Source organism: Leptopilina heterotoma, unplaced genomic scaffold (genome assembly GCF_015476425.1).
Source record: "Leptopilina heterotoma isolate Lh14 unplaced genomic scaffold, ASM1547642v1 Lhet_52, whole genome shotgun sequence".
NCBI classification, from domain to species: domain Eukaryota; kingdom Metazoa; phylum Arthropoda; class Insecta; order Hymenoptera; family Figitidae; genus Leptopilina; species Leptopilina heterotoma.
The window spans coordinates 1,824,663-1,841,410 of record NW_025111114.1 but is presented as its reverse complement, the minus strand read 5'-3'; the positions used below and the strand labels follow the sequence as shown (position 1 = coordinate 1,841,410).

Sequence of the window (16,748 nt, the reverse complement as noted above, 5' to 3'; positions counted from 1 at the left end):
TGGGATTTTTTTTTTTTTTTTTTTTTTTTTTTTTTTGAATTCAGAGAAAGGGAGTTCAGTCACCGAGCATGGATCGCGTTTGGATGGCTCTCTTTTGGTGCAGAGAAGAAGCGACGACTGGGCGTAACCGATGCCGGGTGTTTTGCTGGCGCGTCGCGTCCGTCGTGTAAAAAGTCAGTCGCGAAATTGGAATCCAGCCAAGCGATTGCGGAATCGCAAGCCTCTGCCTTCACCTTTGCCCTGTTCCCTTGTCGCCTTCTCTTTCGCACCCCTTCATATATGTATATATATATATTTACCATTTGACATTGCTCTCAAATGCCATCTCACCCGCACACCAAACCAAATTCTCTCTTTCTCTCTCTCACCTCAAGCTCTCACGGATGCAGGGAAAAAAAGGCATTTTAAATTTATGAGCTTCAAATGAAGCTGAATTTGAGCTTAATTGCTCTTTTCAATATTTTAATCAAATTCATTTCAAGATTTTCTCATCTCTAGCATTTTAATGCACTTTACTCGAGATTTTATATATCGTATATATGAGAAAAGAAAATATTTTTCCCTCGAATAATTCGAAATAAATAAAAAAAGGAGAAAAAAAAATGAGTACGTATTTTTTAAATTTAAAAATAATTCTTTCTTTAAATTGCACTGAAAAAATTATTTCAGGGTTGCCACGCTTTTGCTCTTTTGAAATTCCCTGATTTTTCCAGATTTTCCTGGGTAGAAAATAAAATTTTTCCAGGTTTTTAAAACTACACTTATTATTTACCAAATTAAATCACATAATTTGGTAAATGTTTAACAAATTTACATTTATTTTTAAGAATTTCTGTAATTGTAAAATTAATCGAAAACAACAATAATTATTATTTCTCCACAGAAATTAAAATTTTGAAAAATTTCACATTCAAACCTTTTGAAATACAATAACTTAAAAAAATATTATAAAACATGAAGAAAGCGTTCACTCCGAGTCGAAGACTCGGAGTAAACGCTTTCTTCATGTTTTATAATAATTAAAGATGACCGAGTGATAAAATAATTATTTTATATTATAAGAATTATTCGGAAATTCTGCAATTAAATATAAATTAGAAAATAAAAACTTGAAACAATTTCAAAAGAAATCCATTAAACTTTTTCAAAAAAAATTAATTCTACACAATTGTTAGTTAAAAGTATGAAAAATTCAGATTTTCAAAAATTTTAATTTGAAAATTCAACGAAAATTAAATTATTTAAATTCAAAAATAAATAATTTATTAAATTCTCATAAAAAATTTTATCAACAAATTTTTAAATAATTAAATTCTTTTGACGAAATAAAATAAAATTTTTAAGAATAATTACATTTTTCGAAGAAATTAGATTGAAATTTTATTAAAAAGTAATTGAAATTCGATGAGTTTTATTTATGAAAATAATTGATTTCATAAAAAGAATTTTATTATTTATGAAAATAATTAAATTTCTAAAAAGAATTTAATTATTCATGAAGATAATTGAATTCTTGACTAGAATTTTTATTAAAATTTTCGAAAATAATTTAATTCTTTAGAGGAATTTTAATAAAATTATAAATAATTGCATTTTTTGAGAAATTTATATCAATTATTATTTAAAATTTTAACTGAAAGTCATTTTTAAATAAATTTTTATTAGAAAATTCAAAGAGAATTCAATTACTTAAATATAAAAATAAATAATTTATTGAATATAATTTAATGTTTCTTAAAATTATACTAAAAATAAGTGAAATTCTGTGAAGAGTTTTATTTAAATTAATATGAAAATAATTGAATTTATAAAAAAAATTTTATTATTTATGAAAATAATTAAATTATTGCGAAGAAATTTATAAAAAAAAATGTTAAATAATTGAATTCTAGTGGAATTTTTATTATATTTATGAAAATAAGTAAATGTTTGCGTGGAATTCTGTTAAAATTATTTAAAAATAATTATTTATAAAAAATTTTAACAAAATTCCACGCAAACAGTAAATTATTCTTTTGGAAAATTTTAATAAAATCATTGATATTGAAAATCATTAAATTGAGGAAAATTTTTGGAAAGAATTTTATTAAAATTTTTGAAAATAATTTAATTTTTGAGAAGAATTTTATTATTTTTAAAGATAATTGAAATTCTTACAAGAATATTTTTTAATTTTTGAACATAATTGAATTTCTGCGAAGAATTTTACTATTTTTGAAAATAATTGAATTTCTGCTATCATTTGTAAGTTTTCTAAAAGAATTTAATTATTTTAGTGTTTTTAACTTAAATTCATATTTAAATTTATTTTTTATTCATAATAATTTATTGAATTCGATTAAAATTGTAATTTTGCGTTGAGTTTTTCTTTCTATTTTTCAGAAATATAAATTCTTTAACATTTCTAATTCTAATAAATTCATTGTTAAAGATAATTAAATTATTGTCAGAAATGGAAAAAATGTAAGGTTTTGTTTTTGAATTCGTGGTAATTTCCTAGTTTATGAGGCAAAAAAAAAAAAATTTGATTCAAATAACTGATTACTTGTCTTATCATATAGGTATATATTTACTTAAATGAAATAATTTTTATTTGAATCAAATAAATATTTACTTGAGTCAAATAATTTTTATTTGAATCAAAATAATAAATATTCAATTGAATGAAATAAATATTCACTTGAATCAAATGATTTCCATTCGTATCAAATTGAATTTTAAATAAAATGTATTTGAATCAAATAATTTCAGTATTTATGACAATGAAGTAAATATGAATATTTGATTAAAATATTAATCAAACATTTTAATTGATTAAAATAAAAATTATTTGATTGAAGTAAATATTAAAATTGATAATTGTCAAGTAAGCAGTAATTTGAATCAAATAAAATTTTTTTTTGCAGTGCATAGAAAGAGAATTGGAAAAGAAAGTTTTGAAAAAAATTTTTTAAAATTTGTTATCTGTGTTTTAACTAAAGCACACATACTGCGTTATTGTCGGAACACTCCCTTTTGTTTCCGGAATTCTATTTTTCTAACATAAAAGCTGTCACTGCGCGAATAATGTTGGAAAGTGATCTAAAACATTTTAAAAAGAGAATAAAATTCCTCTGCTGTTTTTAATTACCAATCATGTTTAACAAAGGCAAAAATAGCCGATGATAATAATATTCTTCAAGTAATCAATGAGAATTAACAAATTTTTATTTTTCGACACAATCAAATTAAATTGACTTGAGTGTCATATTTGGCATTTTCAATTCTAATTCAGACACAGGAAATAGAAAATAATGTCGTTCAATTTTTATTTCGTGAATATTTTCAACTTTTCATCTGAAAATAATTTTAAAAAAAAGTCAGTCTCTAATTGAAATTAATAAAAATTTCTACTAATTAAAATTTAGAGAGGAATTCGTGTAAACTTCACTATTTTTATTTATCAATATTTTATGTAAAAAAATGGTGCTCTTTTAAATTAATTTTACTTTGTCAGATCACTGCGGGACTATTTTAGGGAATAGAGAGATTGACCATCGATTGATCGGCGGTGTGGTCCACACGTTTAGTGGATGTATATAAATGAAGGAGTCAAAGGTTTAACAGTCTTCTCACACCTATCACACTCAATTACCCAGGGCCGTTAAAAAAAAGGAAAATAAAGCAAAAAAAAAAAAAAAAAAGGTGGCAAAGTGGACTTTCTAAAATAAACTGAACTGTGAGAAAAGGAGTGATGCTATAAATTTAGATAAAGTTAGGAGCCAATTTTCTTCTTGTTAACGTTTTCTTGCCCCGCGAGCAAGAAAAGAAGTTAATTTAACGGATATACGGATTTGGGATTAGGTGTTAAAAGTTAGTTACAGCATAGTGAGCTTACAAGATTACAGGACTTTGGTATTTGATCTCACGATTTAATTACAAAAGAGCAAAACAAGTTCACTTCTTTTTTAAAAACTCAATTTCTTCCATTGGTACTTTGGTAGGTATTGATTTTATCTAACATTTATTTTTTATTTATTTAATTTTTTCCATTGGTTTAATATTTATTTTTTTTTTCATTTTATTTATTTTTTATAATTTAATTTGTTCCTTTCGTATTGATTTTAAATAATATTTATTATTTTTTTTATTTATTTTTAATAATTTCATTTCTCTCAGTCTTTTTGATTTTATATGATATTTATTATATAATTTTTTTTTATTTCTATTATTACCTACATTATCAGGGTTCGGATTGTACGACTTTTTCGACATTTTTTACATTTTTTTTAAAAAAAAATGCGACTAATTGACTTTTTTCTGATTTTTCTGAATAAAATGCGACTAATCGACTTTTTTCACATTTTTCAATTACTTTTTGACTTCAATTTTAAATAGCAGAAATAATTTTTGTTGTTGAAATTATTCAATTATTATAAAGAATTTCATTAAAATTTTTTAAAATAATTGATTTCTTTCAAATAATTTTATTAAAGTTCTTAAGAATAGTTGCATTTTTCAAGGAATTCATTTAAAATTGTACTTATTAAAAATAATTGAAATCCTGCGATGAGTTTTCATATTTATAAAAATAATTAAATTCTTGCAATGATTATTATTAAAATTTTTAAAAATAATTGAATTCCTGAGAAGAATTTCATTATTTATAAAAATAATTGAATTCTTGCAAAAATATTAGAAAAATTCTGTTTTAAATAATTGAATTCTTGTGAAAATTTTTTTATTTATGAAAATAATTGAATGTTTGAGAAGAATTTTATAAACATTTTTTTTAATTATTCAATTCTTTTGGAAATTTTTTTACTTAAAATAGTAGGTAGATATTAAAAATCATTGAATTACGAAAAATTTGTAAAAATAATTGAACCGTTTTAAAGAATTTTATTAAAAATTTTTAAAATAATTTTTTTATTTCAAATGTTAACAAATTTTGAGTTTTAACTCATTCTTTTCTTTTGGAAAAGAAACATTACATATTCCCGTTTCTTAATATTTTTGTAGAGAATTCTGAATTTTCATAAGGAAATGATTTGCATCATTTTCTATTTCTTCATTACAATTGCTTTAATAAAATTTTAAGTTTTTTAAAAAATATTTGTCAATTATAAATTTTAATTGAAACTTTTTAAATTTTTAGAAAATAAAGGAAAAAATTTTATTCAAAAAAAAGTTCTGTTACATTTATTTACAAATTTCTTTAATTGTAAAATTATTCGAAAACATTAATAACTTATTTTTTAAATAAATATTTAATTATTATTATTTTTCCATAGGAATTAAGATTTTTTCAAATTTTAAATTCAAACATTTTTTAAATTAAACATCTTTTTAAAAAATTGTTATAAAACATGAAGAAATCGATCACTCCGAGTCTTCGACTCGGAGCAATCGATATCTTCATGTTTTATAATAATTAAAGATGACCGAGTGATAAAATCATTATTTTATATTATAAGAAAATTGTTACTGTAGATAAATTCTTCAAAATGATTTTCATCATTTTAATTAAATTATTATTTTCTAGAATTTTTAATTATTTTTTATGAAAATAATTCAATTTTTTAAAAAAAATTTTATTATTTATGAAAATAATTTACAGTTTTGCGTAGAATTTTATTAAATTTTTTTTAAATAGGTAATTAAATTCCTTTGGAAAATTTTATTAAAATAGTAGATATTAAAAAATCATTCAATTGAGGAAAATTTTTAAAAATAATTGAAATTTTGCAAAGAATTATATTAAAATGCCTAAAAATAATTAAATTTTCGGGAATAATTTTGTAATTTATCGACATAATTGAATTCTTTAGAAGAATTATATATGTAAATAATTGAATTCTTGGGAAGAATTTTATTAAAATCTAAAAGAATAATTGCGTTATTTCAAAATAATTTTATTAAAATTGTATTTAAATTTTAAAATAATTGATTTCTTACAAACAATTTTATTAAAATATTTGAAAATAATTGAATTCCTGAGAAGAATTTTATTATTTATGAAAATAATTTAATTATTGCGAAAAATTTGATTATAATGTTTTAAAAAAATTGAATTTCTGTGAAAAATGTTGTTATTTTTGAAAATAATTGTATTCTTCATAAGAATTTTTATAAACATTGCTTTAAATAAATAATATTTTCGAAATATAATAAATATTATGAAAATTTTATTTTAATTAATTGAATTCTTGTGTAAAACTTTATTTGTGAAAATAATTGAATTTTTCGATTAATTACTTTAAAATAGTATTAAAAACAATTGAAATTCTTCGATGAGTTTTATATTATTTATGAAAATAATTGAATTATTGCGAAGAAATTTATAAAAAATTTGTAAATAATTAAATTCCTGTGAAATTTTTTGTTATTTATGAAAATAATTAAATGTTTGCGTACAATATTATTAAATTTCTTTTTATAATAAAAAAATAATAGAAAAAATAAATTTTTCAATAAATAATAATCAAATATATTTTTCGATTCATTTAAGTATTTTTTTGCTTTAAAAAATAATTATTACGATTAAAAATTATTTTTATGTCTCATTACAAATAAAAAAAACTGCAAATAAAATATTTGTCGAGACATTAAAATTGTGTTTTTATTATTTTAATATTTTACTTGACATGTGCCTTAAATTGTGGTATAGTTTATTTTTATTTTCTGCAATATGTCAGCGGAAAAAAATTGAAAAGAAAATGAAAAGAATAATAATTTTTAATCACTGTTTAAATGTCATATAATAAAGTTTGGAATGTTAATTTATAAACGTTGAAGCAAAAAAGACGACAAAAGGGAATTAATTTTTAACCATTTTTTTAATGTCAGCGACATTTTTAAAAGTCAATAAAGTTTAGAACGTTTTTTATAAAAATTGAGGCGAAAAACGATATTCATTTTTATAGTTTGATTAGCTGTATTTTAGTTTTGTTTATTTTTTCTGTTATAGAGAAAATGTTTATTTTTTAAATGAAATTTTCTTCTTGTTAAGAAAATAAAAGGAAAAGAAAAATAATAATTTATTGGAATTGAAGTTAATTTTTTTTTAAATTTGTTTAATTTGTTTATATAGTTACAATTTTAATTTTGTTTAGAAATTTTAATGATAATTAAATAAAATGGAATTTTTTTGAATTTTATGTTATATTATATATTTTCTGAAAATAATGATTAAGTTTCAAAGGATTTTTCTTTCCGTTTGAAAATGGAACTTACTTCGTCACTCCAATTTGATCTTCAATTTCCACAGTTCCTAAATGACGATATCCTGCGAACAGCATCCGATTTCCTTTGACTCCTGAACCTCTTCCATCAATTGCCGCGTAAATGATGCTTTTGTTTGTAACCAAATAATTCCCCCAATCGATGTTGAATTTCTCTGTCACTTGATGTGAATCTGGTCCACCGTATCTGAAAATAATATTATTAATTAGTAATTTCAATTTAAATACCTAAATTTTAAATAATAATTGTACTCAAAGACAATTCAGTTTTCGAAATTAAGATTAATGGTATTAATACCTATTTTTAAATTTCATTAAAAGTTAAAAAAAACAAAACATCATATTAAGTAGAGACTTAAATTTTGAAAGACCTACTTTTTACCAACATAAAGGGTAAAGATTAATATTTTATTTAATTTTTGTTTAAAAGTTCAAGAACAAAGGGTCATATTTAAATATAAAATTTTGAAAGACCTAAAATTTATATAAGGAGTAAAGATATTAATATTACATTGAATTTTTTTATTAAAAGTCAAAGAACAAAAAGGTCACATTTAAAAAATAATATTTTTTCTCATTTCGAATGAGAAATGAAAAATTTGAGAAAAGGGAGAAGAAATTTATTTTTTAAAAAGAAGCTTAATTTGTTTTTTTTATTCGGTTAGGAGAATATGGTTGAGGTAGTTCTTGCAAGTGAAATGTATATGTAAAAAGGATTTTCTCTTCGTTTAGAATTCTCTCGAAATCCCTTTCCTCGATGCTTTTAGATCTTCAACTCATGTTCGTCTTTTTAGAGAAAGAGAGAGAAAAAAAATGAAAGAAAAGAGGAGGAAGAAAAAAAAATTTTGCAGATAGTGAGTATTTACAATCCGGATGAATTTTAAGTAGACCTCTTCATTTCATTTTTGATCTGCGATTCAGGGAAATTTAAAAAAAAAAAATTGTCGAGAATAGTTTGGAAAGAAAAAATGTAGGGAATTATTTTATCGATTTATAATTGAATTCTTTTTTTTTCGATATCAAGAAGCAAGATTCAATCTGGTGGAAAATTTGGTTTAAAAATCATTTCTGTTGTAAGATGAAATGTCTTGGAGAGTTTTATTGACAAATGAAGTGTCAAATTTTTACTCGAGTAAGAGAAACTGTGACTAGTTGAAATTAAATTTATGATTCGATGGGAATTGACAATTTTTATTCGGAATTTCTTTATTAAAAATTGGAAGTAAATTTTTTTTTTTTATAACAGACAAGTTACATTTTTTCAGTGTATACTAATTTACGTACAATTTGTTTCTAATAAAAATTGTATTCGGTACAAGTCAAATTTTTATTTGAACTAAATAAAATTTATTTGGGACAAATAAAACTTTTTTGGAATAAATAAAATTTATTTGAAACAAATAAAACTTTTTTGGAAAACAAATAAAATTTATTTGAAACAAATACAACTTTTGGAGCAAATAAAACTTTTTTGTAACAAAACAAAATTTATTTAAAACATAGGTATTTATTTTTAGCAAATAATTAATTCAGACAATGAAATAATATTTGTTATTTTAAATATATATTAAAAATTATTGATTTGAATATATTTAATTTGACTCGAATCAATTATTTTCAAAAAAAATTTTTAATTAAATTCCTCGGATGAATTTAAATATTTTTTAAATATTTCCATAAATTTCAATTATGTCCTAAAATTTTAATAAATTCTTCGAAACAATTCAACTATTTTTATAAATACTAAAATTCTTTGCAGGAATTAAATTATTTTTAATCAAATTTAAATAAAATTACATGAGAGAATTTAATTATTTTCAAAAATTTCCACAAGAATTTCAACAAGAATTAAAAATTCTCTAAAAATAATTCAATTATTCTCAAAATATTTTTAAAAAATTCTTTAAAGAAATTCCATTATTTTCAAAACAACTTTAATTGGATTTCTCGAAAAAATTTCATTATTTTCAAATATTTTTAAAAAATTCTTCATAATAATTTAATTATTTCTTAAAATTTTAATAAATTCTTCGAAACATTTGAATTATTTTTATAAATATAGTAAAATTCTTCGCAATAATTCAATTATTTTTATAAATAGTAAACTCCTTTGAAGGAATTCAATTATTTTCAAAAAAAAAAATTTTAATTAAATTCCTCGGATGAATTCAAATATTTTTAAATATTTCCATAAATTTCAATTATGTCCAAAAATTTTAATAAATTCTTCGAAACAATTTAACTGTTTTTATAAATAGTAAAATTCTTCTTCATAAAATTCAATTGCTTTCAAAATTTTCAAATAAAATTATTAAAGAAACTCCATTAGTTTAGAAAAAAATTCAAAAAAAATTCTTCAAAAGAATTTAATTAGGATTTTTAAAAATTATTTGTAAATAATTGGATTCTTTTTGGGAAATTTTATTAAAGCAGTAGTTATTAAAAATCATTGAAATTGGAAAATTTTTTGAAAATAATTGAAATTAGGACAAGAATTTTTTTGACATTAATTTATGAAAATAATTGAATTTTAGAGAAGAATTTTGTTATTTACAAAGATAATTGGGATTTTTACGAGAATTTTTTTTTCAAATTTTGAATATAGTTGAATTTTATTTTTTTTTTTAAATAATTGAATTTCTGCAATTATTTGTAATTTCTCCAAAATTGAATTTTTTTATTGTTTTCAACAAAAATTTAAATTAGAAAATTTTTAAATTCTATTATTTTTAAAATTGCTAATTTTATTTAAAAAAGGCAGTAAGAAGTTAGAATTGTTGCTATTAGTTGATTTAAATAAATACTAATTAAGCAATTTATTAAAAACAAATAAAAAATTTTTATTTGGCACTGAGACAAATATTTTTTTTCTGGGTGTAATTATACTTGAATTGTTGAATATTTCGGATAATTATAAAAAAAATTGAAGTCATTAATTATTATTCTTTTAGAAAAATGGTAGTAATTACAGAATATTAATTACGAATGAAAATTCAAAATGTATTTCAGTGAAAAATATGGTAATTAAAATTATGCTAATTAAAAATTTTAAATGAAAAATTTGCTTCTTTTTATAGTAAAGTTTTGAGTTTTGAACATTGAAATAAATGAAATTAGTTTTCTGTACAAAAATTACTATATTGTACTGAAAAATATTACTTAATTAAATTTTTTAATTTTCAAAATAGTTTTTCTTGTGAAAAAATACAAATTTCCAGTAGCACTTAAAATATCGTCGATTATTTGATTTTTTGAAACTTTAGGAACATTATTTTTCTTTTTTGTTCTTTTTTTAAAAAGAATTTTTTTATTTACCTACATTGTTTATTATTAATTTTTGTCGATATTTAATTAAAAATGAAGTTTTATTATTTTTCTCTATCTCATTATTTACTAAATAAATAAAATAAATATTAAATTTAATTAATTAAAATTTATTATTTATTAATACAATGTTAGTAATTTTGAAAAATATTTTTATTTATATTTTAATTTTAATTTTAAATTAACTGAACAAAAACAGTAAAACTTCGTTATAATTAATTCTCATCAAAAAACAATAATAAATAGTACAGTTAAATAAATAATAAATTTTTGTTTCCTTAAAAGACATTTTATTTGTACCAAATAAATATTTTATTTATTTATTTAAATACATAAACGGTCTTACAAAAATAAAATATTTTATATTTATTTTCTAATCCGCAAATATGGTAGTTATAAAATAGTGAGTGTTCGATTTTTTGTAATATTACACAATTCCAGTTTAAGTTATAATTTTAAGAAGAAAATGTTTATGTTTATTAGTTTAGAGAGATTTTTTTTTCGTTTTATGTACGTAAAATTAACGTTCTCTGTTGGTGTTTATGAGAATCCTACATTTATATGTTGGTAGTAAAAACAGTGAAGGCAGAGACAGTGAAGTATTTTATCATCGTATTTTCCAGGGTTTCAGTAGTGTTTTCTAGAGACAGAACAATTTTTTTTTTCGTGGTAGACAAGCTTAAGTAAAGAGTGCAGTGATTAAGCTCAGTGTAGATGGTTTTAGAGAAAATGCAAGCAGGGACGAATTCAGAGGCAGGAAAAGTGGCTTCACAAAGAGGCAGTTGGAATAATTACACTCTGAGAATATTTAAGCTCTGAATAGGCACCTATTCTCTCTATACAATTTCCTTTTGCTAAAAGGGTCTTACGCTCACTTAAAAAAAAAAAGAATAATAGAAAAAAAATCATTCAATGAACAATCTAGTTTTTTTTATTCGCAACAGGTTAAAAGTTGAGTTTTTAAATGGGGACAATTAACTTACTTTTGAGGCGTAATAAATTTGGATAATATTATTGTTTGATTTCATTAAAATAAATTTTATTTGGTTCAAATAAAATTTTATTTTATTTTTTATAAAATTTTATTTACAATTAAAATTTTATTTAGTTCAAATAAAATTCTTATTTGTGTCGAATAAAATTTTCATTTGATAAGAAATAATTAAATAGATTCTGAGACAAACATTCTTTAATTTAACTCAAATAAATAATGCTTGGTTTAGATAAAATTTCCCTCTGGATTTTTCATTATGTTTGTCTGCAATTTGAATTAACTATATTGATTCTGAATTTTTTATAATGTTGATTTAACTTCGCCTATTTAATATTGAATTGCAATTACCCGTAGTATAATAAAGTTCCATTAAAAAAGTATTAAATTCTCTTTTACTCACATTTTAACTACTTTTTTAACGTTGCAATAAAATACGCGTTAGCTGATTAAAGAACAATGTATATTTTATACTTTAGACATTTAAAGAAATCAGAATCACGTTGTGAATTATAAAATTACCATAAAGATTGCTATTTTCTTTCTTTCGCAATTTTTATTTTCTGCAACAATTTAAAAAAAATGTGAAAATAAAGTAAATACAATAAATTAACGAAGAGAAAAACAATTTTTATTTGATTCTTTATTATACGAAAGAAAAAAACAAAAGTTTTGAGAACGAAAAAACCTTGTGAATAAAACAATTGAATTTTTATAATTATGAAAGTTTTTGTGCAAAAAAATTTTTGACTTTATTACATTCTTTTATCTTTTCTTCATAAACAAAGAGAAAAAAAATTGAAATTCGTAAATTTCGAATTTCAATGGAATAATAATTTTCACTATACCTTTAATAAAAAAAATGTAGGTATTTAGTAAATTTAATTAAAAATTAAAATATGAAAAATTTAATTTGAAAAAATAATTTAAAAAGTAGAATTAAAAACGTTGTGTAGGAGAAATAAAATGTTCGCGTATATTTTAATTGAAAAAAAGTAAAATGCAGCTATTTATTAAAATAAATGAACTCTATATTATGCTTATTAAATTTTTCTGGATTTCGCCTTTCAGATAGTTATAATTTTAATTAGTTGAGAATTTTCGACAAAATGGAATTTTTATTTATAATTAGAAGAAAAAATAATGATAACGATATAATGTGATTAATTTAAGGGATTTTTTCCAATAAATTTGCACAAAAATTTCTACCTATTATATTTCAAAGGCATATTAAATATGCAAGAGGGTTACCATGTTTTTGATATTTCAGGAAATTTACGCTTCTTTTTCTTTCTAAGTCGACTCCGCGATATAACTTCTAACGTAAATCCTATTAATGTCTAATTTGTCGGTAGCACGCCTTGGAAAAGTTTCGAGAATATGCAAAAAAAAAAAAAAAAAAAATGTGAAAAAAGAAAATGAAACTTAGACCCTGTTTTAGGAAAAGAACTTACGACTCTGATAAACTAATCAGTAAAGTAAGTGAGCGTCGAAAGTGTTCTTAAAGAATTAAAAAATAAATTAATTACTGTAATATTTATTATTATTTATTTATTTTTACTCCTTCAGAAAAAAAATTTTGCGAAGAATTTTTATTATATTTCTTCTAATCTCCTTACAGAGTATGAAAAATTTTTTTAATTAATTTAACAACATTTTTTATGATTTTTTCTCAGTTGAAAATAAATAAATAATGGTAAATAATAAATATAGTAAAATAAAGTAAAAATAAATTATATTTGGTTGAAATAAAATTTCTCTGTAAATTATGTGATAAAAATTGTTTTCAAAATAAAAAAAAATTTTAAAAAAGAGAAATGTAGGGGAATGTAGTCAAGGTTGGCCTACTGTCTAGGTAGGCCACTCGCGTTTTTTTGTCAAGTTCACTAGCGCCACCTACGCGCATTTTTGTCGAAGCTTGTCTTAGTGAAACCTAACTTTTTGTTCAATTACATTTTCGGAAAATCGAAAATTGTGTTTTCTGTGACGTCGGTACAAAAAAAGCTCAAAAAAAGTTTTGTGCATAATGTGAAAAACCATTAATAAACGATAAAAAACAAATTGAATCGTCAAGGCAAGTATGCAGAAAATTTGTGGGACTCATGGTTGAAAGAAAAACAAAGTAAAAAATCGAATCCCGAAACGTATTTCTTTATGGTTACAACAATTCGGTAATGTTACTTACTGTCAAGGTCGGCCACTATGTGTTTAAAATGCGCAAAGTTGAGGACGAGCTACTTCATTTGAAAAAACTGCAATTCTGTATAACTCATAATATAATTGATCATCTTATTAATATTTTTATTTAATTTTATTAATATTTTAGTGCAAAACTTTTTTTTATTTATATTTATTTTTTTATATTGTTTATTGTTATTATTTTGTTATTTCATTAAGTTACAAACTGTAAACAATAAAGAATCAATTTTCCGTAACTCCAAACATGTTATTTTATTTTTTAACGATTAATGCCCTTTGAATTTTAAACATGGCCGACCTTGACTGTAATGGCCAACCTGGACTACAAATTTTTTTTTTTTTAAATCTTTATAACTTTTTCATTTTTAAACCTGTCAATTTACTTTGTACAGAAAAAATGTTCCTATTAAACAGGACTTTCCAACCATATACTTCAATTGTCCAAATTCATTTTTAAAAAAAAGTTATAAACAAAAGTCAAAAAGGTGGCCGACCTAGACTATGTTCCCCTAATTGTAGAGAATAAATTTATTGAAATAAATAAAAGTGTAAATAATAAATTTCTAAAATAAAAAAATGTAAAGAATAAATTTATAAAAGTAAAAAAAAGTGTAAAGAATATATTTTTAAAAATAAAAAAGTAAAGAATAAATTTCTAAAAATTAAAAAAGTGTAAAGAATAAATTTTTTAAGAATAATAACAGTGTAAAGAATAAATTTATAAAAGTATAAAAAGAGTGTAAAGAATATATTTCTAAAAATTAAAAAAGTGTAAAGAATAAATTTCTAAAAATTAAAAAAGTGTAAAGAATAAATTTCTAAAAATAATAAAAGTGTAAAGAATAAATTTATAAAAGTAAAAAAGAGTGTAAAGAATATATTTCATAAAAATAAAAGAAAGTTTAAATAATAAATTTCTAAACATAAAAAAAGTGTAGAGAATACTAAAAATAAAAAAGTGTAAAGAATAAATTTCTTAAAATAAAAAAAGTGTAGAGAATAAATTTCTAAAAATAAAGATTAAATTTCTAAAAATAATAAAAGTGTAAAGAATATATTTTTAAAAATAAAAAAGTAAAGAATAAAATTCTAAAAATTAAAAAAGTGTAAAAAATAAATTTCTAAAAATAAAAAATCTAAAGATTGTAAAGAATAAATTTCTAAAAATTAAAAAAGTGCAGAGAATAAATTGACATTTATAGGTAAAATTGTAAAAAAAGAGAGTTTAAAATATTGAAGAAGAATTATTTAATTTCTATACTACGAAAAGGACCAAAAAAAATAAATTAAATAATCGTTTAAATGAATTTGTTTTTGTGAATTAAATTATTGGCTAGTGCGCACAGAATGCGTAAGTCACAAGCCTTCCAAAAATTTTTGGTGAATGGTTAATACAGAATTGACATTCTAGTCAAGCTCTGTATCAACCGCATCGGCAAATAGACTATGTGAAACGCTGAATATGTACCCTCGAAAAGTTCTTGTCAGTTGTGAGTTGAATAAACTCTCGACTCCTGGCATCAATTTTTTGAAGCTCCTCCTCAACTGTTCTCCAGTTACCATCTGAACTCGAAAGTTCCTTCCATTACAGCAATCAATATAATACTGTCGCACTAAAATTTCAAACCTTTTTTAAATTCATTCGAATTTACTACGAAAATTTTTTTTCTCTTTCCTTTAATTTAATTTTCTCTCTTTCTCTTCTTAAATTTAAATCTGTTCTTTTAACAATAATGTAAAAATAATCTTAAAAAAAGTAATTAAATGAATTATTATTTTTTAATTAGATGAAAAATAAACAATAATAATAATAAAATAAAAAATAAATAATAATAATAAAAAAATAATTCAATAATAATAAAAAAATAAACAAATAAGTCTACGATCTTTATTATTTAAATAATCGAAAAAATAATTAAATAATTAAAAAGATAAATAAAAAAAAGATAAAAAAAAATAATTCAAAAAAATCATTAATTAACAGTAAAAAAATATTTTTAAAATAATATTGAACCAAAATTCGTTTTAGATTTTTTTTTAACGTTTAGAAAGTTTTCCTCTAAAGAAAACAATTTTTTTTTGTCGGAGTTTTAACTTTGTTATCGCATGAAAAACGGGAACACTCGACAACTAAATGAAAGTTTAACTTTAGGCGAAAAATCGATTTTCAATTGATTGTGAAATCGTTTAAAGGCGATTCACGAATACAAATGTTACTTTTAACAATGCGTAGGAAATTATAGAGCCGAAAACGAACAGAGAAAAGTAATTAAAATATACTCTCTTTTGTTCCTCAAATTTTATTAAAACTGTAAATTAAACTTCTTTTTTCAACTGTTTGATTACAGACTTATTTTCAATTTTACTGGCGAAAATCGATTAAATAATTTTTCAACTAAATGAATAATGTTATAATTAAACAATTGTGGAGTGAAAAAATTTTTTTTTATTCAAATAACCGAAATTATTGTAATTATCAATAAAGGCTAAAAATTAGCAATAAAATCGATTAAATAATTGAATAAATATTGAACGAATAAATAATAAAAATAAATAAATAAATAATGAACAAATAATTAATGAACAAATAATTAATACACAAATAAATATTAACAAATAAATATTAACAAATAAAGAGTGAAGAAATAAATAATAAAGAAATAAATATTAACAAATAAAGATTTAAGAAATAAATAATTAACAAATTTAATTAATACACAAATAAAGAATAAACAAATAAGTAATAAAGAGATAAATAATAAACCAATAAATATTAAACAAATCAGTAATAAACAATTACTGGTTAATTAAAAAATAACTAAATTTTAATGAAGAAACAAATTAATAATAAACAATTACTGGTTAATTAAAAAATAACTAAATTTTAAGGAAGAAACAAATCAATAATAAACAATCACTGGAAAATATTAAAAGTTAATTAAATTTAAATGAATAAACTAAAAAAAAAAAAAATTAATAAAATTGGATTGAACAAACAAATCAAGAATAAA

At 20.9% G+C, this 16,748-nt stretch overlaps 1 protein-coding gene across 5 annotated transcripts in view; it reads right to left on the bottom strand.

Moving 5' to 3' along the window:
- Positions 1-16,748, bottom strand: part of LOC122507861 (venom dipeptidyl peptidase 4) — a 607,787-nt gene that overhangs the window by 9,913 nt on the left and 581,126 nt on the right. For all 5 annotated transcript variants that reach the window (XM_043620807.1, XM_043620809.1, XM_043620806.1 and 2 more), the window contains one exon: positions 7,216-7,410. In XM_043620807.1, the coding sequence (XP_043476742.1) occupies positions 7,216-7,410 (195 nt within the window). The remainder of the gene's footprint in view (positions 1-7,215; positions 7,411-16,748) is intronic.